This window comes from Mauremys mutica, chromosome 1, assembly GCF_020497125.1.
Source record: "Mauremys mutica isolate MM-2020 ecotype Southern chromosome 1, ASM2049712v1, whole genome shotgun sequence".
Lineage (NCBI taxonomy): Eukaryota > Metazoa > Chordata > Testudines > Geoemydidae > Mauremys > Mauremys mutica.
In genome coordinates, this window is record NC_059072.1 from 169,620,310 (window position 1) to 169,644,908 (window position 24,599).

The window sequence follows — 24,599 nt, forward strand, 5'->3', positions numbered from 1 at the left end:
CCCATGTTTGAGCAGCACGACTCTCCTCAAACCAATGAACACACTTTAGGCCTAATTTTGGTGTGTCTTCTGTACTGGGGCAATATAATTCCACTGACGGACTTCAGTGATATGAGACCCCTTATATCTCCCCATTAAGATATTATTGTTGTCAAAAACAGAAGTACTGGAATGGAATGATTCTGTTAGACGGTAGATTGCAAGCTCTTCAGGGAAGGAACCATCTTGGCCTGCCTGTTTGTATAGGAGTCCAGGAGAGCTGGCTGTATTTTAAAGAATCCTTATTGAGGTTGCAGGAACAAACCATCCCAATGTGTAGAAAGAATAGTAAATATGGCAGGTGACCAGCTTGGCTTAACAGTGAAATCCTTGCTGATCTTGAACATAAAAAAGAAGCTTACAAGAAGTGGAAGATTGGACAAATGACCAGGGAGGAGTATAAAAATATTGCTCAGGCATGCAGGAGTGAAATCAGGAAGGCCAAATCACACTTGGAGTTGCAGCTAGCAAGAGATGTTAAGAGTAACAAGAAGGGTTTCTTCAGGTATGTTAGCAACAAGAAGAAGGTCAAGGAAAGAGTGGGCCGAGGTAACCTAGTGACAGAGAATGTGGAAAAAGCTAATATACTTAATGCTTTTTTTGCCTCTGTCTTCACAAACAAGGTCAGCTCCCAGACTACTGCACTGGGCAGCACAGTATGGGGAGAAGGCGACCAGCCATCCGTGGAGAAATAAGTGGTTCAGGACTATTTAGAAAAGCTGGACAAGCACAAGTCCATGGGGCTGGATGCAGTGCATCCGAGGGTGCTAAAGAAGTTGGCAGATGTGATTGCAGAGCCATTGGCCATTATCTTTGAAAACTCATGGTGATCAGGGGAGGTCCCGGATGAGTGGGAAAAGGCTGATGTAGTGCCCATCTTTAAAAAAGGGAAGGAGGATCCGGGGAACTATAGGCCAGTCAGCCTTGCCTCAGTCCCTGGAAAAATCATGGAGCAGCTCCTCAAGGAATCAATTTTGAAGCACTTAGAGGAGAGAAAAGTGATCAGGAACAGTTAGCATGGATTCACCAAGGGCAAGTCAAGCCTGACTAACCTAATTGCCTTCTATGATGAGATAACTGGCTCTGTGGATGAGGGGAAAGCAGTGGCTGTGTTATTCCTTGACTTTAGCAAAGCTTTCGATATGGTCTCCCACAGTATTCTTGCCAGCAAGTTAAAGTAGTATGGGCTGGATGAATGGACTATAAGGTGGCTAGAAAGCTGGCTAGATTATCATGCTCAACGGGTAGTGATCAATGGTTCCATGTCTAGTTGGCAGCCGGTATCAAGCAGAGGGCCCCAGGGGTCGCTCCTGGTTCTGGTTTTGTTCAATATCTTCATTAATGATCTGGCGGATGGCATGGACTGCACTCTCAGCAAGTTTGCAGATGACACTAAACTGGGAGGAGTGGTAGATACGCTGGAGGATAGGGACAGGATACAGAGGGACCTAGACAAATTAGAGGATTGGGCCAAAAGAAACCTGATGAGGTTCAACAAGGACAAGTGCAGAGTCCTGCACTTAGGATGGAAGAATCCCATGCACTGCTACAGACTAGGGACTGAGTGGCGAGACAGCAGTTCTGCAGAAAAGGACCTAGGGGTTACAGTGGATGAGAAGCTGGATATGAGTCGACAGTGTGCCCTTGTTGCCAAGAAGGCTAATGGGATTTTGGGCTATATAAGTAGGAGCATTGCCAGCTGATCGAGGGATGTGATCATTCCCCTCTATTTGGCATTGGTGAGGCCTCATCTGGAGTACTGTGTCCAGTTTTGGGCCTCACACTACAAGAAGGATGTTGAAAAATTGTAAAGAGTCCAGCGGAGGGCAACAAAAATGATTAGGGGCTGGAGCACATGATTTATGAGGAGAGGCTGAGGGAACTGGGATTATTTAGTCTGCAGAAGAGAAGAATGGGGGGAGGGGGATTTGATAGCTGCTTTCAACTACCTGAAAGGAGGTTCCAAAGAGGATGGATCTAGATTGTTCTCAGTGGTACCAGATGACAGAACAAGGAGTAATGGTCTCAAGTTGCAGTGCGGGAGGTTTAGGCTGGATATTAGGCAAACCTTTTTCACTACGGGGGTGGTGAAGCACTGGAATGGGTTACCTAGGGAGGTGCGGGAATCCCCTTTCTTAGAGGTTTTTAAGGCCCGGCTTGACAAAGCCCTGGCTGGGATGATTTAGTTGGGGATTGGTCCTGCTTTGAGCAGGGGGTTGGACTAGATGACCTCCTGAGGTCCCTTCCAACCTTGGAATGCTATGATTCTATGATAGTGCCTGGCACAACTCAGCACCTTTCCTTACCTGGGCCTTTGAGAGCTACAGCAATGTAAATATTTAATAATAATACAATTACATTGGTCATATGTAAATTTTGATCTTGAAAGGGCTGCAAGTGCTAGCATATGTTCAAGGTATTATAGTCTATTCCTGTTAATTAGGGCTCTGTGTTATGCACAGCAGGTATAAATGCTTTATAGTTCATTCACTGTAATACAAACATTTTGCACTTACGTAAGACTTCAGTAAATAAAAAATGTTTTTCCATTTCTCTCTAGGTTTCAGTAGATTGGTTGCTACTTAAGGTACATTTGAGGGCCCAAATCGTGCATTTGGTGGCTCCAATAGGCCCAACAGGGGCATTATTAGTATTGTATATCACAAGTGAGATTTTTGATGCCCAGATTTGAACATTTGGACCTGTGGCATAAATCCCTATTCCAAAAAGTATATAAAATTATGTTTGGCCACGGAACAGGGAAAATATTTTTAACCAAAAGCTGAAAATAGTAACAGAATATATATATGGTTTGTATAGATGGAAAAATTAGAAAATATTTGAAATGTATTGCTCTTTGACTTATCTGCCAATATCCAAGTTGCTCAGCTGCTAGGCGGAGGCGTGGCTAGGCAGCTCTGCATGCTGCCTCCGCCCAGAGTGCTGGCTTCGCAGCTCCCCTCAGAACCGTAGAACCGGGAACCACAGCCAATAGGAGCTGTGGGGGCAGTGCCTGCCGGCGAAGGCAGCGCGCAGAGCTGCCTGGACATACCTCCGCCTAGCAGCTGAGCAAGGGGGATGGTCCCCGCTTCCGGGGAGTCCCCCAGGTACAGGGCTGGTGCATCCCATTAGGCGACCTAGGTGGTCGCCTAGGGCACTAGCATTTGGGGGGCGGCATTTCGGGTCCTTCGGCTGCGACCGTGGCAGCCAGACCTTCGGCCACCCCGGTCATCGTCGGCATTTAGGTGGAGGGACCTGGGGCAGGGGGGCGCGGGGAGGGCCGCCTGCAGCAAGTAAGGGGGGGTGCGGCACGCAGGGGAACCACTGCCCTCCCCAGCTCACCTCTGCTCCACCTCCTCCCCTGAGCACGCCGCCGCGCTCTGCTTCTCTCCCTCCCAGGGTCGCAGCGCCAAACAGCTGATTGGCGCCGCAAGCCTGGAAGGCGGGAGAAGTGGAGCGGCGACGGCGTGCTTGGGGAGGAGACGGAGCAGAGGTGAGCTGGGGTGGGGAGGTGCCGCACAACTCCCCAGGCCGGGGGGAGCTGCCGTGGGGGGGGGTGCGCCTTAGGGCGGAGAGCTGCTACAGGGCTCGGGGGCGGGGGGAGGAGTGACCCAAGGTGGAAGTTTCTCTTAGGGCGCGAAACATCCTTGCACCTGCCCTGCCCAGGTAAGTGCCATCCAGAGCCCTCCTCACCCTATCTCGTGCCCCGACCCCCTGTTCTCTCCCGCACCCAAACTCTGCTGGGGCGGGGGAGGCCCAGAGACAAGTAGGGAGCCTGCTGGCCCCGCCAACCCTCCCTCCCACCCCCCAGCACCAGCACATTGCCCCCGCCCCCCCCCCCCCCCCCAAGTTTTATTCACTGGTATTTTTAGTAAAAGTCATGGACAGGTCATGGGCCGTGAATTTTTGTTTACTGCCCATGACCTGTTCATGATTTTTACTAAAAATACCTATGACTAAAATGTAGTCTTACCAATGAGTTTCATAGCTATTTGCTAGATGGCAAAGGAATGCTGAGCTTCAGGACCAGTGGAGACTGTAGCAGTGTAAACTCTAATGGTCATCTTTATCTGCCCTTCTCCCTCCCTGCCCCCGTCTCTCCTCCCACTCAGGCTCCTCTTCTCCCTCTCCCCCATAAGCTCCTGTCCCTGTCAGGAAAGAGAGTCGTCTTGTTTTCGGTTCTGTTGCCAGGCTCCAGGGCAACCCACAGCAGCCAGGAGGAGCAATTGTAGAGAAAGTCCTGCTAAGTCATTATAGTCCAGAGATGCACATACAAGGCTGTTGTGACAGTTAGTTAAGATTTATAACACGGTGCGTGAGTGCTACGCTTCACCAGAATGCGCACACAGCCTTCCCCTGACTGGGGACCTAGCAGCTCGCAGGCATCAGTTATTTGGATAATTGTCCTTTGCAAAATCTTTTTAAATGCCGGCGTTTACACTCTGTCTCCTGTCCAAGCAGCTCGACTCTGCTTCTGAAGCAGGGGGCTGAGAGGTGGACATCAAACTGAAGATCTCCTATTATGTAACATGAGCTCAGCGTGGGATGTATTCACAAGAATCATCTCAGTTAACCCTTCCCAGAATCCTCTGGCAAGTGCTAGGCATAGCATTGTCATCCCTGTTGGTGTGTTTGGCCAAGGGTGCATGGTGTGAAAACCCCACCCAAGATGGTAAAATGGACCCTGGGATTAGGAACAAGTGTAGCTATATGGGTTAAAATACTTCATTTTGCTACTTATTAAATCTAAAGTAAAGGAGCAAGAGACCACTAGTTTTATTAGTAAGAACATACATTTCTTGAGGATTAACAGGGATATAATGATATATATCTGTTGAGCCTCAGTACGTTATTTGACATACCTTGACTTCCTTGTTAAATCTACATTAAATGAGGTACCAAGTGTTACTTAAATAGTTGCAAAAGCTGTGAATGGGTGGGAACAATGTGTATATGTATCAGTAGAGGACGGGAAAAAGAGAAATCAACAGTGGCATTTGCACAGTAGATCTGAGGTTTATGCCATCCCTATGTTCATCATATGCCAGATACATCCCTGATTTTGTAATTGTTCAACCAACTACACTCCGTTTTCCACTCTGTTAAGAAAATTCAATTTTGCTGACCAACACAGTTTCTAAACACAAGATTGAGCTTATTAGACAGGTGGGCAAGAGAACTTAAAGGTGGACACAACAAAAGAGGTTTAATGAGAAGATTAGTTATTTATATGAGCAATTAACTTGCACTAGGCCCCCAGATAGATTGCATCAGTTATGCTAAATGTTGATGCAGACTTCTCCTCTGTCATCTCTTAAAACAAAGGGGGAAAGTTAGAACATAAGAACAGCCATACTGGGTCAGACCAAAGGTCCATCTAGCCCAGTAGCCTGTCTTCTGATAGTGGCCAATGCCAGGTGCCCCAGAAGGAATGAACAGAACAGGTAATCATAGATTATCAGGGTTGGAAGGGACCTCAGGAGGTCATCTAGTCCAACCCCCTGCTCAAAGCAGGACCAATCCCCAAATAGATTTTTGCCCCAGATCCCTAAATGGCCCCCTCAAGGATTGAGCTCACAACCCTGGGTTTAGCAGGCCAATGCTCAAACCACTGAGCTATCCCTCCCCCGTTGCCCATTCCCAGCTTCTGGCAAACAGAGGCTAGGGACACCATCCCTGCCCATCCTGGCTAATAGCCATTGCACTTGTTCTTCAAGTGCTTGCTCATCTCAGTTCCATTTTAGGTGTGTGAAGTCGTCAGAGATTTTTGCCTTCGCAGTATCCAGAGGGTCGGCTGTAGCACCGCCATGAGTGCCGTGTTCATGCGTTGGTATATTAGGCGCTGCCAACCCTACGCCCTCTCAGTTCCTTCTTACCACCCCTGGTCAGAGCGCCTTGTCGTAAATCGCAAGAGTGTTAGCAGTTCTTAGAGTCCATTGTTCTGTCTCCTTTGTTGTTAGTTCACAGGTACTTAGACCATTAAGTGTTAGAATAGTTGTTTAGGAGTTAGAGTCCTGGCTGGGACTTAGCCTTCGAGTGGGGCATGCCCCGTTCCCGCAGCTTTGAGCCATGTTCATTGTGCAGGTGGCCGATGCCCATTAGTGACCCCCATGTTTAAGGTGTTCGGGGGAGTCCCACAGACAGAATAAGTGCAGGATCTGCAAAAAACTTTTGCCCTCAAACTCAGAAGGAGCGGGATATCTGCTTGAGGGTCCTCCTCACGGAGACTGTGCTTGGCCCTACTTCGGAGTCCTCTCAGTCGGACTCCACGCCCGGCACCTTGGCATCGGCGCACAGCGCACCACTGGCACCAGAGTCCATCTGGCATCCTTCCTCCTCCCGAGTGCCTAAGAAGCAGTCAAAGCCGATGGGCCCGCCAGCACTACAGAAAAAGGGAGCTTTGGGCAAAGGACCTGTGTCAGGCCGTGTGCTCGCACCGGAGCTGATGGGAGGTACCGCTGCAGTCGGACCCCCTATTCTAGCCAGGGACCCACCTCTGACTCCTGGGAGCAACAGGGGGTCCCGTTGCCTGGTAGGGTCATCTGCCCAGCTTTCCTTCCCAAGGTTGTCTAACAGTTTCATACGGGCCAGGACATCTACTTGCCTGTCTTTTTTCTAAAGCTGCATAAATTGGAGGAGGAGCTTAGATTGCATTCCCTGGATGTCAGGAGGGCACTAGCTTTGTACATTGCAGGGACCAAGCCATTTGCAAGTCGATGCAATTGTTCGTCACAGTGGTTGACAGGATGAAAGGTCATCCAGTGTCTGCTCTAAGAATTTCTTCTTGGATCACTGCTGCATTTGCTGCTGCTACAATCAGGTGAAGGTGCCACCTCCGGCGATTGACACCCCGCACTCAACCAGGGCGCAAACCTCTTTGGCAGCATTCCTGGCCCAAGTGCCTAACAAGGAAATCTGTAGGGTGGCCACCTGGTCGTCCGTCCACACATTCACATCCCATTACGCACTTACCCAGCAGGCCTGGAACAATGCTGGCTTTGGTAGAGCAGTACTGCAAGACACTAGATTGTGAATTCTGATCCCACCTCTGAGGATGCTGCTTGTGAGTCACCTAGAATGGAATCGACATGAGCAAGCACCTGAAGAAAAAAAACGGTTACCTACCTTTTCGTAACTGTTGTTCTTCAAGATGTGTTGCTCATGTACATTCCATTACCCGCACTTCTACCCTCTGTTGGAGTTGCTGGCAAGAAGGAACTGAGAGAGCGTCGGGCCGGCAGCGCCTAATATACCACTCAAGGGAGCACCACAGCCAGCCCTACAGATACCACTAATGCAAAAATCTCTGACGACCGTGCATATGGACGCACACACACCTAAAATGGAATGGACATGAGCAACACATCTTGAAGTACAAGTTACAAAAAGGTAGGTAACCGTTTTTTTTAATTACCTTGTGCTGCTCCTATTTTAGATGTTGTTTTACTTGTGTTGTCTGATTCTACTATTTTGTTAGAAGAACAGAACATGAAATGCAGCAAAACACATCGTGGGAACAACAGAAACAGAAAGAGCTTCAGGATATGTTGACTTGTCTCCATGGGAAATGCCTCTTGTATCAAAACTGATATCCCATAGATAATATCCCATTATGCTTTTAGTGGTGTTTTTTCTTAGACTTACAGCAACACCTAGTGGCTTCAATGAGTTACTTCAGAGAAGTTCCTCTGAGCAGCAGTGCTGCAGTTTTGCTCTCTCATTATTCCCCCTGCCCTCAGTCATAATCTAATATTGTAGCAGTCTTAAGGTATTTATAGGGTGCCAATCACTGCAATTTCTTTATTCGTCTCTTTTACTTTAGGCCAGGAAAGATGTGGGGAGAAGTGAGAATATGCATAAAGTGTAAGGCTGCTTCTCTTCTGCTTCAGGTAGAAGGGCTGCACTGTGCTGTATATGGGCTGGATGTTGAGCTCTGGGCTCAGTTGATAACTACAAAGGGCCACGTTACCTGGGGTGTAAGTCATGAGTGATGGTCCAGTGTCAGTTGTGTGTTGCTGAGGGGAATCTGGTACCGAGTTGGAGTGGACAAAAGAGGAGCAACAAACAAAAGGAGACGATTTCTACTTATAGCGGCGTTAGTGATCACTATGACCATTCCAGGCCATGACCAAAGATTCAAGTACGTACTTCAACATTGAACTCAGCAGGGCTACACACATGTAAATCTTTGCAATGGTCTTAGACTCTTGCATTGCTGCAGTTCCAAATTCATATCTGTACAGCTGATCCTGAACGTGGAAAAGCTGTTCTTGGCTTTGGACTAAATGATTTTTTGGGGGAAAATATTTAACAGAATTTTGTAATCAACACATTCTTAGGGGATTTCAAAGGGGAAAAAATCAGATATGGTTTTTAATTACTTTAATTGATTTTAATTATGCCTAAATCAACCCTGCAAGATGAGTATCAGTCCGGGCTTGTCTACAACCACGGTTATTCCATAATCTCCAACAGTTACTTTTCAGTAATTATTGTGTCTTTGTAGAGTAGCGCAAACAGCATCAGGCCAGAGATTCTGCTTGGCCTCCTGCGCCATAATGTGTCCTGCATGGGGCTAGCCATGCTCACCACTCCAAACGGTTGGGAAAAGGAAGTGTGGAGCAGGACCCCTCCCCCCGTACAAACTGCCAGCGGAGTTCTGAGGCACCATACTTCCTGGAACTTCTGCTGGGGGCTTCACACTGCCCCACATGTGGAGCTCTGCTTGAAAGGCAAAATTAAGCCCTTGGGAGATTTTCACACTGATATTCCACAGTTCTTTATTACAGTCAGACTTCACTAGTGGCTGGGGCACCATGGTAGACACGGCCGGCTCCAGACCCCAGAGCGCCAAGCACGCGCTTGGGGGAGCATTTTGCCAGCAGGCGGCTCCGGCAGACCTTCCGCAGTCATGCCTGCGGGAGGTCCACCGGAGCCGCGGACCAGCGGACTTCTCGCAGGCATGACTGTGGAAGGTCTGCCGGAGCCGCCTGCCGCCCTCCCAGCGCACCCTCCGCAGGCGCGTCTGCAACAGGTCCCCCGGAGCCGCGGGACCGGCAGCGTGCCCCCTGCGGCATGCCGCCCTGCTTGGGGCGGCCAAATTCGTAGAGCCGCCCCTGATGGGAGATGACTGAATTTTACCAATTTAATAAGTAAGGGACAAATCCTGAGGACCCTTTACTCTTTGCAAACTCCCCATCAATGCAATGGCCTGAAATTGATGGACTCAGTGAAACAGCAAGGCATGTGCATCACAAATGTACCTTTTTCAATCATTGTGATGATTATAATTAAGTTCCAATTATTTATGGTACTCTGTCATATACTAGCAAGTGTACTATGTGTATTTTGTAAACCCACTGATGCTAGACTGTGCAGTAACTGTGAAAAGTAACTGTGCAGAATAGCAAATTGCTATTTGGTGAGATTCTGTTGGAATACAGATTACAACACTCAGGAATGGTGTTTTGTTTAAGGGGGATAACTTTTTTGAGGAGGAAAGGTGGCAGGAGGGTGTCAAGGTAACCTTGTGAGGCTGTTTGTGTAGAATCTCATTCACTTTTGGCATATGAATTGCATTGATCATCTTGCAGGAAAAAGTAGTCCATAAGTGAACATAGGAGGCTAAATGAGCTGAGAGATCATCGGCAGCAGGGTGAGATCAGAATCCCAAGTAGCAAATTCTTTGGCGGTAACGTCTATCTGTGCCTCGGCTGCAATAAGGAGATTTCAGGAGCAATCTCCAAAAAGAAAAATCGGACGTTCTGGTGCCTTTTCTTATCCTGGTTGTTTTAATGAATCCCCATGCTTATAGACGACAGACATGTGTGTTCTCACAAACGTACGTCCTTAGCTCATAAAGCTCCAGAGTCACACCACTTAAGCTGCTGGTGGGTCAGTTTTTTGGCTTATGCATAATATGAGCTAAAAAAAGCACACTTCTCCAGGGGTCTCAGCATCACATTTAAAATGCAGTTATAGAACAATGCAACCATCAGTCTCCCCTCACCTCCATGTCAAAAAATACCAACCAGTAAATGGGGGCAGGGGGAATATTTGTATCTGGCAAATCAACAAGGGCATTTGGGGCCCTCCGTGTTTTGGTGTGCAGCATCTGTTACTAATTGCCATTGGCAAATTTATTGTGGTGAAGAATAAGATAAATGCCCAGGAAATTGTCTTGTTTGTTTTTAAAATACTTTACTTTAAATCTTCTTAATGCAGGAAATTGCATCTGGCATTTAAAAATTCTATAGGGGAGAATCCCTAGATCCTCTCATTTAGAGAGAGAGAGAGAGTGTGCGTGTGTGTGTATGCACATACCCACAATTCCACAGAGCCTCCTCACTTTTGATTGGCTGTTGATCAGCTTCCAAAAGGTCCATGTACATAATTTCACCGTGCAATGCTACGCACTTCTATTAAGTTGCAAATACAAGTCTCCTGAGACAGCAACTATAACTCTTTACCCTGAAAAAATTGACATTTCATAAATATATTTCGTACTTAATATTATCCTTTAAATGGGACTTGTTCTCCTAAGTCACTTAAATGCTTTTGAAAATCAAGTAAAAAGCAAGGCATATTCAGTCACAATAGCCTTTCTTCTGACCCACAGAATAGTGTTTTAAATGTTCTATTTTTGTTAGCTTGTTTTGTGTTAAGTGAATTTCAGTGGAAAGTTCTAAGTGGTCCTAAGTCACTTAAGCACTCTTAAAAATTCCAAACCAAGTCTTTGTTATATGAGCAATTCAAGACTTACGGTATCCTTTAACTACTCATTTTCTTGCTTTTAAGTACTTGGGGTTTTTTTTTAATGTTATAAGTAAATACACTTTTGTCACTTAGCATACTTAATCAGGTTTTGAAATGATGTGGTTTGTGTTTTTGCTTTTGGAATAATCTAAATTTTTCTCCATAATGAATTTTCAAATAGGAGGTGTAGCTGATCCCACAGCATGACCAACACAAGTCATATGTATGTTTAATTTGAGACTGTCCTTTTAATATTTGGTTTCATAAAACCTTTTGTGAAATTTAAAATCAAAACCAAATGTTATATTTTGGGCCTAACTGCTGTTTAAACCATTGTGAGGTGTATTCAAAAGGATTCTATAGTACTGACCTCACCTTTATTTCCATTCACTTCCATCCTGTATTCAGGATTATGAAATATCAGGCTGTCCATCTTCTGTTAAACACTGCTTCTGAATGCTGTTGGTGCTGCTGCACAGTATTTCTTGTTACTAGATATTGCTGCTGTCTTTGTAGGCACGTCATTGATGTTTTATTCCCTGTCATCACTGTTTCAGGTTTCCTCGAGTACTTGCCAGTCTGATGCATCTAATTCTACTGAAGCATGTCGGAAGTCACCATTGTTCCAGTTTGCAGAGGTGAGTTTCCAAAAGTAACAGGATGATTTTTTCCACAAAAAAATTTTTTTTAAAGAAACCCCAAACACTTTAGCTGAAGGAGACAAGCCTTTACTCAAATGTTTTCAGCTACATGCTTCCCTCCCTCCATTCCTGTTATTTATGGGGAAGCCAGACTTGAGCTGCAGAAAAGTGTATATAGCACATGATGGAAACCCTAAACACAGCACTGTAATAGTGTTCAAAGAAGCATTCAGTTAGATGTAGTGCAGGAATGGCCTTAGCTGACAAGGCTCTTTACTTACAAGCCAAGGTTTTGATAAGAGTTCTGTATAGTTAAATTATATATCTGAGCCAGTGTAACCATTTTAGCAGTTGACTTAGTCAAAAGTGATTGTATTGCTTCTGACAGCCTGTGGATGCTCCACAGTCTTCCTTTATTCTATAGCACAGAGCTGACCAAACGCTCCAGGCCCATTCCAGCAAAGTCTTATATGCCTCAGTCACTATAGACTTGTGAGTAGTCCCACTGAGGACAGAGTAAGTCTTGTGTGGGTTAGGTCCAGAATTCTCAGCTGTCCTAGAAGGCAAACTTTGTACTATATATCCCTTTCCCTGCCTCCTTTCATTACATACCAGCAGCGCTTCCTTTTGGCTTCACATATGGCAATTTGACACCAGAGAGTGGCTTCACTTGACTTCTTGAAAATGTTTAAGTCCTTTGAGAGTCTGTCAATAAAGTGGGCTCTCTGTTGCTAACAGCCAGGAAGAGTCTCAGGTTAATGATCACCTGGAGTTTGTTAGAAACTCCCAATTTTCAGGATGTTGTAGTTTGGCAACAAAGTTCCCATTTGGGCTTAAACTTGGCATATATCCTAGCCCAGCACCAAAGTATTTGTACATTCATTGATTTCTTGCAGGGTGAAATTTTCTTCTCATTTCAGTTTTGATATTCTGTTAAGCACTATTTTTAAAATATATCTTTTTGCATGCCTGGAGATTAATCTGTTATTTTTAAAAAATATAAAACAGCAGGAAATGTGAGCTACCAATATAAGGCTATTAGGCTGAGTATTCAGTTGAACCAAACTGTTCAGAAGTTCTGCAGCTGCTATTGTTTGGTATGTACGGCATATACTGGAACATCTGCAGTAGATGCTAGCTGCTGCAAATGTCTTTTATGAACAGTACACAGTTCCCAAAGAACCTCAGCCCTCACTGAACATCCGAGGCTCATTTGAGTTTATACAATGTTTTTCTGATTTGTTAAAATGATTGTAAATAATGAAATCACACACAAATGTAAATATGTGAGCTGTGGAAATCTTGAGACCTGTAGGGGGCGTTGTGTGGCTAAGTTCCATACAGCTCTTGAGCCGGGAGCGGGGGGTGGGGAACATAAGGGCTAATCTAAACCCATAAGCAAAGACATTCAGTTAAAGCAGACGCACTAGGGCCATATCCTTAGCTGGTGTAAATCCCTCTAACTCCACTGAAGATACTCAAGTTTTGCCGATTTACACCAGCTATGGATCTGAGCCTCCTGTCTTTTACTGCTAATAACGTTGCCCTCTCTTCCTTCACCCCCAAAATAAATGAATGCTCATATCTTAACTTCAACCCACAAAACCCAAGGTTTCAAGCTAAGATCTCAAAAACTCCTGAAATACGTGAACAGACAGATCCTTAATGTGTCGGGGAAAAATAACAGCCAGAATAAAATGTCTAATATTGAATTTTTAAAAGCTAATGGCTTCACTCTCGAGGGAGGGGAAACTCAGTTTGCCAGCCAGTAATAAGATCACTTACCACCACCTTGAAAGTCCAGTGTCCATGTTGGTGGTGGTGGGGATAATAAATAAATAAATATTCATCATCCAATATTTCTAACGTAACATTTGCACAATTCCTACAAAACAGCGAAAATCACTCTACTCAATCTTTTTTTTTAATAGCCTTTTGTTTGGAGTTTCCTGGTAATATAGGGGAAATCACAGCTCACTTACTGATTGCATTTGTTCATTTTGCCATGCCGTGGGCAGGAGGGATGTTGTGCAGCATTTTGTTAGGTGCTGTAGTTATGGTAATGCTGAGGCCCTGTGACTCCCACTAAATCCCACTGGCTTTTCCTTACCCAGTGGCAGAGTAGGGTGGCAATCCACAGCCACATCTGCACGTCCATCTTTTTAAGGTGAGCAAGTTGGAAGCTATGCTTCATCTCAGATGCCTATTTTTGGCCTGTTTTAATTATTAAAACATGCTTCTGGTTACATTGCAGGCATCTGTGGCAGTAGAAAATAAATCACTGTACAAACCTAATGTTAATCTGAAATTCCGATTACAAAGGACAGCGTCTATGGCTACTGGCATTTATCCAGTGCCTTGCTTTGGTTTGGTGCAGCTGTTACGATGTCTGCATCCACACACATTCCAAACTAAGTGGCTTATTGTGCTTTTTAAATGCCAGCATACTGCAGTGAAATACCCCTTTCACTGAACTCTGAAACATGAGATGGTGTTACTTTTTTATTTTGACTATTCTGTGAAGCAGGAGAAGCTCTTTAAAAATCTATTATGTTGTATTCATTCTCATGGTGATTTTAATAGTGAAAGTGATGTAATTACTCCTCACAAATTACCTTTGATTAGCCCCTTAGGAAAGCCAAGTACCCTTTACAGTATGGTTATCTGCATGGTCTTGGATACAGGGGGTCTTTATACATTTCGGTATAAGAAGTGTAGAATGTTGAAGCTAGAGATGATTATATACAAAATAATTGTTTTTCCCTCCAGCTCTCTTCAAGCCCATCACAACCTGATGCCCCGGCGGCAGCAAAACAAACAGAGGAGTCAGCACTGTTTCAGTTTGCGGAGGTATAACAACTTAACTATTTTTTAAGTGGGAGAGAGGAAAGGATATTGTTAATTATGTCGGACCAGCCTTTGCAAGCGTAATGCGGCGATGGAGTTGTACAGGCAATATTCTGTATAACTGTTCACTTCCCTTCTTCCTGCACCTCAGCTTAACTCTTTGCTGAAGTGTTACCCTAGTCTCTCTCTCTCTCTCTCTAACTGAGACAGAATGCCAGATTAGAGCAGGTAGGTAAGAGCTAAATGTAGGTCCACAGGCTCTGTAGCATCTAGGGGTAACAGGTGCTCCCCTCCCAGCTCTCTGTTTAGGCCCAGAAAACACACCATGGTGGACCAAACATTAGCCTTCCCTCGTAAATACAGCTAGAATAGCCCTGCCCTATGTCCAAAGTGGCACAAGGAAAGGGACTCAGCCCTCACATCAGCTGCTGAGTCTACAGGGCTGTTTTTAACTCCTCTATAATCTCCCCCCACCCTCTCCACTCTGATTGGCTCAGCATTCAGAGGGTGACGAGGGTATGACCTGTCAGGTGCGGTGACCACAATGAAAAAATTTCCTATAGTCTCAGGATAGCTACCGAGCATATCTGGGAACTCTTCCACCCCATTCTGGAAGTTCCTGGATCCTTCCACCTGAGTTGCCCTGCCCTGTTCTCTGCATCTGTGCAGAGACTCAGAGTATCTGAATAAGATTCATGTCTCCTCCTCCACAAGAGAAACAAATTCAAATGCTGCAGTATAAAGCATGTGGGTTACACCAGGTGGTCACATCAGTAGCAGCGAAAGGAACAAGCAGTAAATTCCCAGCAGCATAAGAGAATTGATTTGAGCCTTCTGCTGGGGAAGAATGTTGGCGTAGTAACCAGTGATCCAGGGAGAGGTAGGTTTGCTATTCTAACACACCGTACATAATACACCAGAGCCCCACATACACAAAAGCAGTGAAGTCAGGGATATTATGTGTCTTTCCATACCGAAGAACAGCCGCAGACTTTCATTCCAAAGGGCCTCTTATTTTAGATCAAGGGAAGCAACAAACAGAGGGTGATCGAAAGTGGCAGCATGCTCCTCCTTTGAAAGGAGCTGCAGCAGCTTGCAGAATGACAGCCGCCTCTGCAGGCGGGAAGCATACACCTTAGAAATAGAGAGATGCAGAGCAAACAAATCTCAAGAGTTACAAGGCCACATAATGCCATAGTGGATCAGTAAATAACACACGTTAGACGGCGAATCTAAAAATACCTTCAGTGTGTGGCTAGAGCTTTTTTTTTTTTTCCCCCTGCCACCTGTACTTGAATGTGTACATTATGGTGACCTACGGATAATTTTAACAGAGTTCCCTCAGCTGTAGGAATATGTTGAATGTATTTAATAATGTGGTCCTACCTCCTTCCAGTCTACTTTGGGGAGTCTAGTATTGCTCGTGGAGCTAGGTGTTTGTAGTCTCTGTTCTTTGAGCATAAGAACTGGGATTGTGCCTGGCCCTGCACAGGTACATTATGGGATCCAGGAACCCCCATATTCCCTACTCATCACCCTTTGTTCTCATATGGTCTTGGGCATAATCCAGCCCTCTGTCTTCCTTTGTGTTAAGATTTAAGATAATTATGTATTGCCTGGCTGTGATGGGCATTCAGGACATATCATTACTGACAAAAGATCTAAGTGTAAAACAATAATTTGCAGGTAACCATTAAGGGGCCAGAAAATGTCTGAATAGCAGTATCCTGGCAAGACGCACAATAGCATGAATGTACAGTAGCAGTGAAGGACTTTCCAGATGTACTAAATGTTTTTCTTGAATGGTTATAAATCAGATTGGGCAACCCGCATGGGAAAAGCCTATAGAATTTAATAGGATGAAGCCACAGGGTGAGACTTTTGAAGCTAGCGCCAGGATTTGGATACACAACTCCTATAAATGTGAATACCACAATTGAGTTGTGTAGCTAAATCTCCTCGTCAGCTATTAAAATCTCTACCATTGTTTGTGTGCTATCCAAATGACTCTATTAACAACAACCTGTAGAACTGAACAGAATATGATTGCCTGCTTACAAAATTATCAAACCATCCTAAAGAAGTTAATAGATGATTATAGCTCTGATTTTAGGATTCCACAGAACCTCTATAAAAATGTATTCATGTTTCCTAGCTTTCCTGTAGGAAGGTACCATAAGTCGGTTTAATGATGCACCTACGTATGCCCAGCTAGTTTACTCAGTATACTGAAGATGTGTGAAACAGTAGAAGTCAGGGGAACTTAGAATATCAGGGTTGGAAGGGACCTCAGGAGGTCATCTAGTCCAATCATCATCCCAGCTAGGGCTTTGTCAAGCCTGACTTTAAAAACCTCTAAGGAAGGAGATTCCACCACCTCCCTAGGTAACCCATTCCAGTGCTTCACCACCCTCCTAGTGCAATAGTTTTTCCTAATATCCAACCTAAACCTCCCCCACTGCAACTTGAGACCATTACTCCTTGTTCTGTCATCTGGTACCACTGAGAACAGTCTAGATCCATCCTCTTTGGAACTCCCTTTCAGGTAGTTGAAAGCAGCTATCAAATCCCCCCTTATTCTTCTCTTCTCCAGACTAAATATCCCAGTTCCCTCACCCTCTCCTCATAAGTCATGTGCTCCAGCCCCCTAATAATTTTTGTTGCCCTCCGCTGGACTCTTTACAATTTTTCAACATCTTTCTTGTAGTGTGGGGCCCAAAACTGGACACAGTACTCCCAGATGAGGCCTCACCAATGCCGAATAGAGGGGAATGATCACGTCCCTCGATCTGCTGGCAGTGCTCCTACTTATACATCCCAAAATGCCGTTAGCCTTCTTGTCAACAAGGGCACACTGTTAACTCATATCCAGCTTCTCGTCCACTGTAACCCCTAGGTCCTTTTCTGCAGAACTGCTTCCTAGCCATTCGGTCCCTAGTCTGTAGCAGTGCATGGGATTCTTCCTTCCTAAGTGCAGGACTCTGCACTTGTCCTTGTTGAACCTCGTCAGATTTCTTTTGGCCCAATCCTCTAATTTGTCTAGGTCCCTCTGTATCCTATCCCTATCCTCTAGTGTATCTCCCACTCCTCCCAGTTTAGTATCATCTGAAAACTTGCTGAGGGTGCAATCCACGCCATCCTCCAGATCATGAATTAGCCTTGTCAAAAGACCATCCAACAAAGGTTCCCTGATGGAGTAGAAATAGAGAACAAGGTGACAGGTTTTGCTACTGTATTTCAACTCATACTGGGACAAGCCCTTCTGAAGGTGCAGCAGAGAGGGGGGGCTGATGACAGCCCTCCGCCAAGTAGTATGGATTACAAAGGAAGGATGATCTGTGCTGGACAAGTGATTGCTGGATAGTTCCCTGTAGTGTTACTTAATAAAGTTGCAGCATAGTTGAATCGTATGCCTTGTGTCTTGTCATTCTTCCTGTGGTGTCCGGGACAACAACAATCAAAATAAGCTTTTAAAAATATTCATTCTAAGGTGCATTCTAAGGTTAATTTGAAAGAGGGAGTTTTTAAATATATGATCTGTTTTTTCTGTTGGAAATGTTAAAACCTCCCCTTACTCTGCTACATGTAGCTAGGACTTATTTTATGTTGGAAGAGAAGAATGTCTATTTCAGGCTGGCCTTGCCTCTGAAGTTTAGGACAATACTTTACTTCAAATTAGGGAGTTGAGAGAGAGAAATCTGACCAGGGCCATAAAAACACTTCAGCACCAAGAACCTTTGTTCACCAAGGGTTACTCCCCTGTGTCATGCCAGCATCATTGCTATGCTAACTGCAGTGACTAACATCTTGCGGCACAGCACTGGGGAGGTGGTATGCAGCCTGGCTTCATCTAGGTTGTTCCAGAGGGAAACACACAGCAATCCATAGTATCTTTTTAAGTCCTTCTTTCTGCTGTTGGCTCTGATTATGCTTTTTTCTAATACAGGACTTTCATTCACACAGGGCATCTTTGTCACACTTGACAAAAGTTCCATTCCTTGCTCGGCCACTTCTTCCTGTGGCCGGTCTATTAATGCATTGCTGACATTAGTAAGCTGAGTTATGGTAAGCAGATTGCAGCATACTGCAATGAGCAATGTACAATGCCACTAAAAAAAGGAGTGAAAGTAGATATTTAACCAGTAGTGGAATAGTCCTGTGAAATGATGTGAAATGTATTGTGAGCCAGTGTGCCTGGGGATTCTTGGCAGCTGTCCCAGATAGCATTTTGTTCTGACTGGGTGTTCCTCATATGTTCCCTTTCTCTTTATTCCCTTCACAGCAGGAGTGGATAAGACTGACTCTTTGTGAAAAGAGTGATCCCATCAAGTAGATGGGTCACTTATAATGGCCATCCTTTGCCCCAGGAATAGAATTCCCCTGTCACTCATAGACAGCTCATTATATACTATGGCATTCTTTCTTCTTTAGAGTCCCAGTATGCCTTTCACCTTCTTGTTTTCACCAAGTGCTATATTTTTCAATTAAAACTGATAGGGCTAATCAGGCCTGCCTGTTCTTGACCGGCCACAACAGGGGATGAGAGCTCTAGGAGTAGTGCAGCATGTGGATGTGCGTGCAGATGCCATAGAGATGTTTAAAAATCCATGGGAAAGTCCCACAGATCTGATGATATCATTGAGTTAAGGACCCCTGCTCACCCTGTAGTAGTCCTGACTACTTGAAGTCAAAAAAGCAAACAGGATGGTAGGAATCATTTCAAAAGGGATAGAGGATAAGATGGAGAATATCTTATTGTCCTTATATAAATCCATAGTATGCCCACATTTTGAATACTGTGTACCGATGTGGTCTCCTCCTCTCAAAAAAAGATATACTGGCATTAGAAAAGGTTGAGAGAAGGGCAACTAAAATGATTAGGGGTTTGGAGAGGGTCCCATATGAGGAGAGATTAAAGAGGCTAGGACTTTTCAGCTTGGAAAAGAGGAGACTAAGGGCGGCTATGATAGAGATATATAATATCATGAGTGGTGTGGAGAAAGTTATTTAGTTGTTCCCATAATATAAGAACTAGGGGGCACCAAATGAAATTAATAGGCAGCAGGTTTAAAACAAATAAAAGGAAGTTCTTCACACAGCGCACAGTCAACCTGTGGAACTCCTTGCCTGAGGAGGTTGTGAAGGCTAGGACTATAACAGGGTTTAAAAGAGAACTACACCTCTACCCCGATATAACGCGACCCGATATAACACGAATTTGGATATAACGCGGTAAAGCAGTGCTCCGGGGTGGGAGGGGGCTGCGGGGCTGCTCACTCCAGCGGATCAAAGCAAGTTTGATATAACACGGTTTCACCTATAATGCGGTAAGATTTTTTTGCTCCCGAGAACAGTATTATATCGGGGTAGAGGTGTAGATAAATTCATGGAGGTTAAGTTCCATAATGGCTATTAGCCAGGATGGGTAAGGAATGGTGTCCCTAGCCTCTGTTTGTCAGAGAGTGGAGATGGATGGCAGGAGAGAGATCACTTGATCATTACCTGTTCTGTTCATTCCCTCTGGGACACCTGGCATTGGTCTCTCTCGGTAGACAGGATACGGGGCTGGATGGACCTTTGGTCTGACCCAGTATGGCCATTCTTATATGCTTAAATTTTGTGTCTCCATGGGGTTTTCAGTGGAAGATTATGATCTAGGCCAGAGGTTGGTCAGCAGACAATGGTTTGAGGTGCACTTGCTGGTGGTTGTTGGAGAGTTCTCTGGTCATGTGCTGCTGGCTGCTCTTCTCCTTCTTTCTGTGTGGGGGGAAAAGGAGCAGGTGGAAACACTTGCTCTCAGGATCTATTGAATCTCTGTTTGGCAAATGAGAACAGATGGTGATGAACACTGTGTAGTGAAGATTCACAAGCTCCCCTTGGGTTTACTTAACTAAATACTCATCTTTTATTAAACAACAAAAATGTTTCCAAGGAATGATGGCAATAAAATCACCAGGCTAATCACCTCAAAAATCAGTACCCTTCTTTTAGCTGCTCTACTAAAGCTTTTCTCTAGACTAACTTCAAAACAAGTGCAGGTTAGTACCCTTGTTGCAGCAATGTATAATTTCCCTTTCTATTCCCTCACTCTACTTGCAGTCAGGACACGCAAACGCTTGGGGCGGAATTCATCCTCTGTGTAGCTTCACTGACCCACACGCAATAGACTTAGAGACAACTCTACATTTTGTTTGGGTTTTGTGCAAAATATTTAAATCTAGCAATTCGAGGCAAAACGCCTGCGAATTAGAGGTTGACCTAGCAGCGTGATATTTGTATACACAATGGCTGATTCACTATTCCCCCTCTCTCCCAACTCCAAGTTTAGGAAAAAGCCATAATCTTCCTATATAGATTCATCATTATATAAAATATGTAAATATGCTTATAGTATTAATGTTAGTTAAGGCCTTAACATTTTACTAAATGTCTGAGTTGCCCTATACTCCATAGGCAACAAAAAGTATATGCTATGGCATAACATACAGCCCATGCCATAAATAGTAGTTAAAATATTGGCAATTATTGTAAAAGGGCTCTGAGATAGTAACATGATCCTAAAAATAAGTGTGTTTGTGGGATCAGAAGCCAACCGGATCAGAAGCCAACCCTGTGTATAAGAACTAGCCATTCATGCTTGAGGTGAATGGAAATGATAGATACTGATAACTCTGTTAAAACTAGAAGATTGCATTTAATGAGAAGAAAGTAAAATTTGGAATCATTACTGGGAGCTGTTTGATCCTTCTGTCACCTCCCAAGCCCAGCAAACATCTTCACTGTGGTAAATTCTAAGCTTGCTGTGTTTCCTGCAGTTTGTTCTCAAAGCTGTTGAGTGTATTTCATGCTAAGGCAATATGTTGACTTCTCCTTCCATCTTGTAAAACCGTAACAACAGCTCTGCCATCATTTGGTTATGAATGTCCACATCACAATTAATGATGTATTTCCACTCTGTTTGGTTTGCATGTGTGGTGTCAAAAATCAGAACATGCCTCTGCACGAGCTCATGTTCTGTTTAAGCAACATGGAGTTACTTTTCCAGACCCCTCTGTAGCTTTGATGTTGAATTGAGGAGATCTGCCTTGTGGTTAATATTTTTATAATGTAAGTTACTATAGAATAGAAATGAAAGAAACTAAGGCCCGGATCCTGCAAGCCAATCTGTGCCAGAGGATCACTGAGTACGCTCCTTCATTGACTATAATGGGGCTCTGTGTACTTAAAAGGTCTGCCTCTATGGAGCTCATTGGAGGATCAGGTTTTAGACTGGAAGCTCTTTGGGGCGGGCTATATAGGCTATATAATGCCTCACACATCAGAGACCCAGTTTTGACTGGACCACCAGGAGCTACTGTAATAGAAGTAATAACAATTAATAAATATTAAAAATAATGTTTCCATGTATTTTAAACATAGGCCTATGGTGAATGAGTGGCAATAAAAATGGGTGTTGTTTTTTTAATTCCAGTGTATCCCCTTGAAACTGCAATGTGTAGTAATCTATTCCAAAGGAAAAATGTGATATAAAAACACATTTAGATCCAGGGGTGGACAAACCTGCAAACAAAAATTAAAGTGGCCTTGTATATACCAAAAGACTGTGAATATAAATGTGTGTTATGAAGAAACTGTTTCAGGAACACCTGTGCCCTGAAAAACCAGTGTTAAGGGACGGAGTCTCTCATTCCAAACAATACCATTTAATTCTACAAAGCCAAGATTGAGACAGCACAATGAACTGCTACGCTGATGCTATCTGAGCAGTGTGACTGCCATTAGGTTAAAATGCTCTCTTTGCTATGCCACCTGTAACAACAGGCAGATTAAGGCACTTCTGTGAAGTGGCCCACTAGGCAGCTGCTAAGACAGGCATAGCAGTGTCTATGTAAAAGGGCAAATAAGACCTTATTGATCTGGAAAACTTTACTTACTGAAAGCTTTTGTTTAGCTTTAAAGCAGGGGTAGGCAACCTATGGCACACGTGCCAAAGGGGGCACGCAAGCTGATTTTCAGTGACACTCACACTGCCCTGGTCCTGGCACCGGTCCGGGGAGGACTCTGCATTTTAATTTAATTTTAAATGAAGCTTCTTAAACATTTTAAAAACCTTATTTACTTTACATACAACAATAGACTTAGAGAAAGAGATCTTCTGAAAACGTTAAAATGTATTACTGGCACGCAAAACCTTAAATTAGAGTGAATAAATGAAGACTTTGCAAACCGCTTCTGAAAGGTTGCTGACCCCTGCTTTAAAGGAATACATTGAAGGCTGCACCCATCTCAAACAAACAAGATTCCCCAAAGTTTCCAGTATAACTTTATACTTTAGCAAAAGACCCAAATCTGCTAAGTAGCAGATGGTGCGGGAGGAGTTTTGTGGTCACTTAAGACAAGTGATGTAGGAAAAACCTGCATGGCCAGCATGTGTCATCTATGGAGGTTACAAATCCAATATAAAATGTGGTTACTCACCTAGGTCCTGCTTCAGGAAAAAACTTTTACACACGCTTATATCCTGTTGACTTTCATGGAACTTCAGCACGTGCTTAAGTGCTTCCTGAACAGGGATGCTTTCCTAACTTGGGGCCCTGTGTTTATACTGACTGTCTGCAATATCCCAAGGGAAGCTGAAGGACAATCAGCCTTTCCCCCCACCCCCTCTTTCCCCAGTGACCCTGAAATGTTCTCTCTTCTGTTTGTTCAAAATGTAGATCTCATCAAATACTTCACAGCTGGGGAGTCCTGAGCCTGTAAAGCACTGTGGGAAGTCAGCACTCTTCCAGCTGGCAGAGGTAAGGTTCCTGTTACCATCATGATGTGAACGTGTGTGCATATTTTCCCCAAAACGCGTGGGTTACACAAGTTAGTCTAGCACCAAACTTAGCTTTAGCAACAAGGAAAAAAGGGTAGCCTGAATGGTAACTCAAATAATGATGCTGTCATTGGGGATACCTACGGCTTACCTTTTTTTAATTCATTTATGTTGTAAATGTAAATGGACCCTTAGAAAGCAGGATCATATTCCTGCCCTGGAGAACTTATAGTACAACTCAGACAAAAACACCATTCAGGACAACAGGTACGGCAAGAGAAGGTGTAGATGATTGGTCACTGCGGATACCAGGGTCCTGATTCAGAAAAGTATGTAGTCACAAAAACCCACTCTACATGGGTCCAAATTCTAGAGTTTTTTCATTCTGTTGAAGAGAAATCTATAATCTGGAACCATTGAAAAAACTCTAGAATTTGGACCCATGTCGAGTAGGGGTGGGGTTTCCCCCTGACTGCATAACAGTAATGTTTTGTGCCTTCTTGGTTAGACAATAACGATACTAGAAAGATAAATTTAAAAGAAACATGCATGATTGGAAAGAAGAGATTTGCCTTACCCTTTAGGCAGTCCCCAGGCTCGAGCAGGGTTCATTAGTGTGTGTGGGCTACATTGCCAGCAGTGTGCATGCTAGAGTGATCACAGCAGGAGCTAGTTATCTGTAGGGGGATGTGACCTTTGCAGCTCTGAAAACAAGCCAAAAAAGCTAGTGAACACCAGAAATGTGTTGACCTATCCCCTTCCTTTGCTTATTAGGCAGCATTCTATACGTCATCTTAATGTTGTACCCCTTTAATAATAGTGAGCTTGCCTTCACTGGAGTTACACCAACACGGCACTGGAGTAAGACTGTTGAATCAGGCCTGATGTTTGCATATCACCACTAGGTGAAGGTCTGTCACCTCTTAAGAAACAAATCCTTAGGGGTCATAGGAAAGTCCATATGCTTTCCCACAGGAGTGCAGAGTTGTAGCACAATTGAAGCAGAAGAGGAGACTGAGTCTGGCAGTGAGAAACTTGGATCTGAAACAAATATCCAGGAGCTTTCTCACAATGATTATTTAAGTAGGTCCATACAAACCTAATTTAATATACAAACTAAATGTAAGGAACAGGCTCCAACTTAAATTAATAAAAACATGGCAGACATTCTGCACACATCCTTCTTAAGATGCAGCATATTAGCTCTGGCTGAGTCAGCCTGAAAAGCCTGCCCTTGTGGCCACTACGGCACTAATCACCATGGGTACGTCTACACTACGGGACTATTCCGAATTTGCATAAACCGGTTTTGTAAAACAGATTTTATAAAATCGAGTGCACGCGGCCACACTAAACACATTAATTCGGTGGTGTGCGTCCGCGGTCCGAGGCTAGCGTCGGATTCTGGAGCGTTGCACTGTGGGTAGCTATTCCCTAGCTATCCCATAGTTCCCGCAGCCTCCCCCGCCCCTTGGAACTTCCGGGTTGAGATCCCAGTG

At 44.3% G+C, this 24,599-nt stretch overlaps 1 protein-coding gene across 4 annotated transcripts in view; it reads left to right on the forward strand.

Moving 5' to 3' along the window:
• The window catches only part of BBX (BBX high mobility group box domain containing), a 238,729-nt gene that overhangs the window by 121,039 nt on the left and 93,091 nt on the right, over positions 1-24,599 (forward strand). For all 4 annotated transcript variants that reach the window (XM_045001849.1, XR_006576205.1, XR_006576206.1 and 1 more), the window contains 3 exons: positions 11,352-11,432; positions 14,205-14,285; positions 23,000-23,080. In XM_045001849.1, coding sequence (XP_044857784.1) covers positions 11,352-11,432; positions 14,205-14,285; positions 23,000-23,080 — 243 coding nt within the window. The remainder of the gene's footprint in view (positions 1-11,351; positions 11,433-14,204; positions 14,286-22,999; positions 23,081-24,599) is intronic.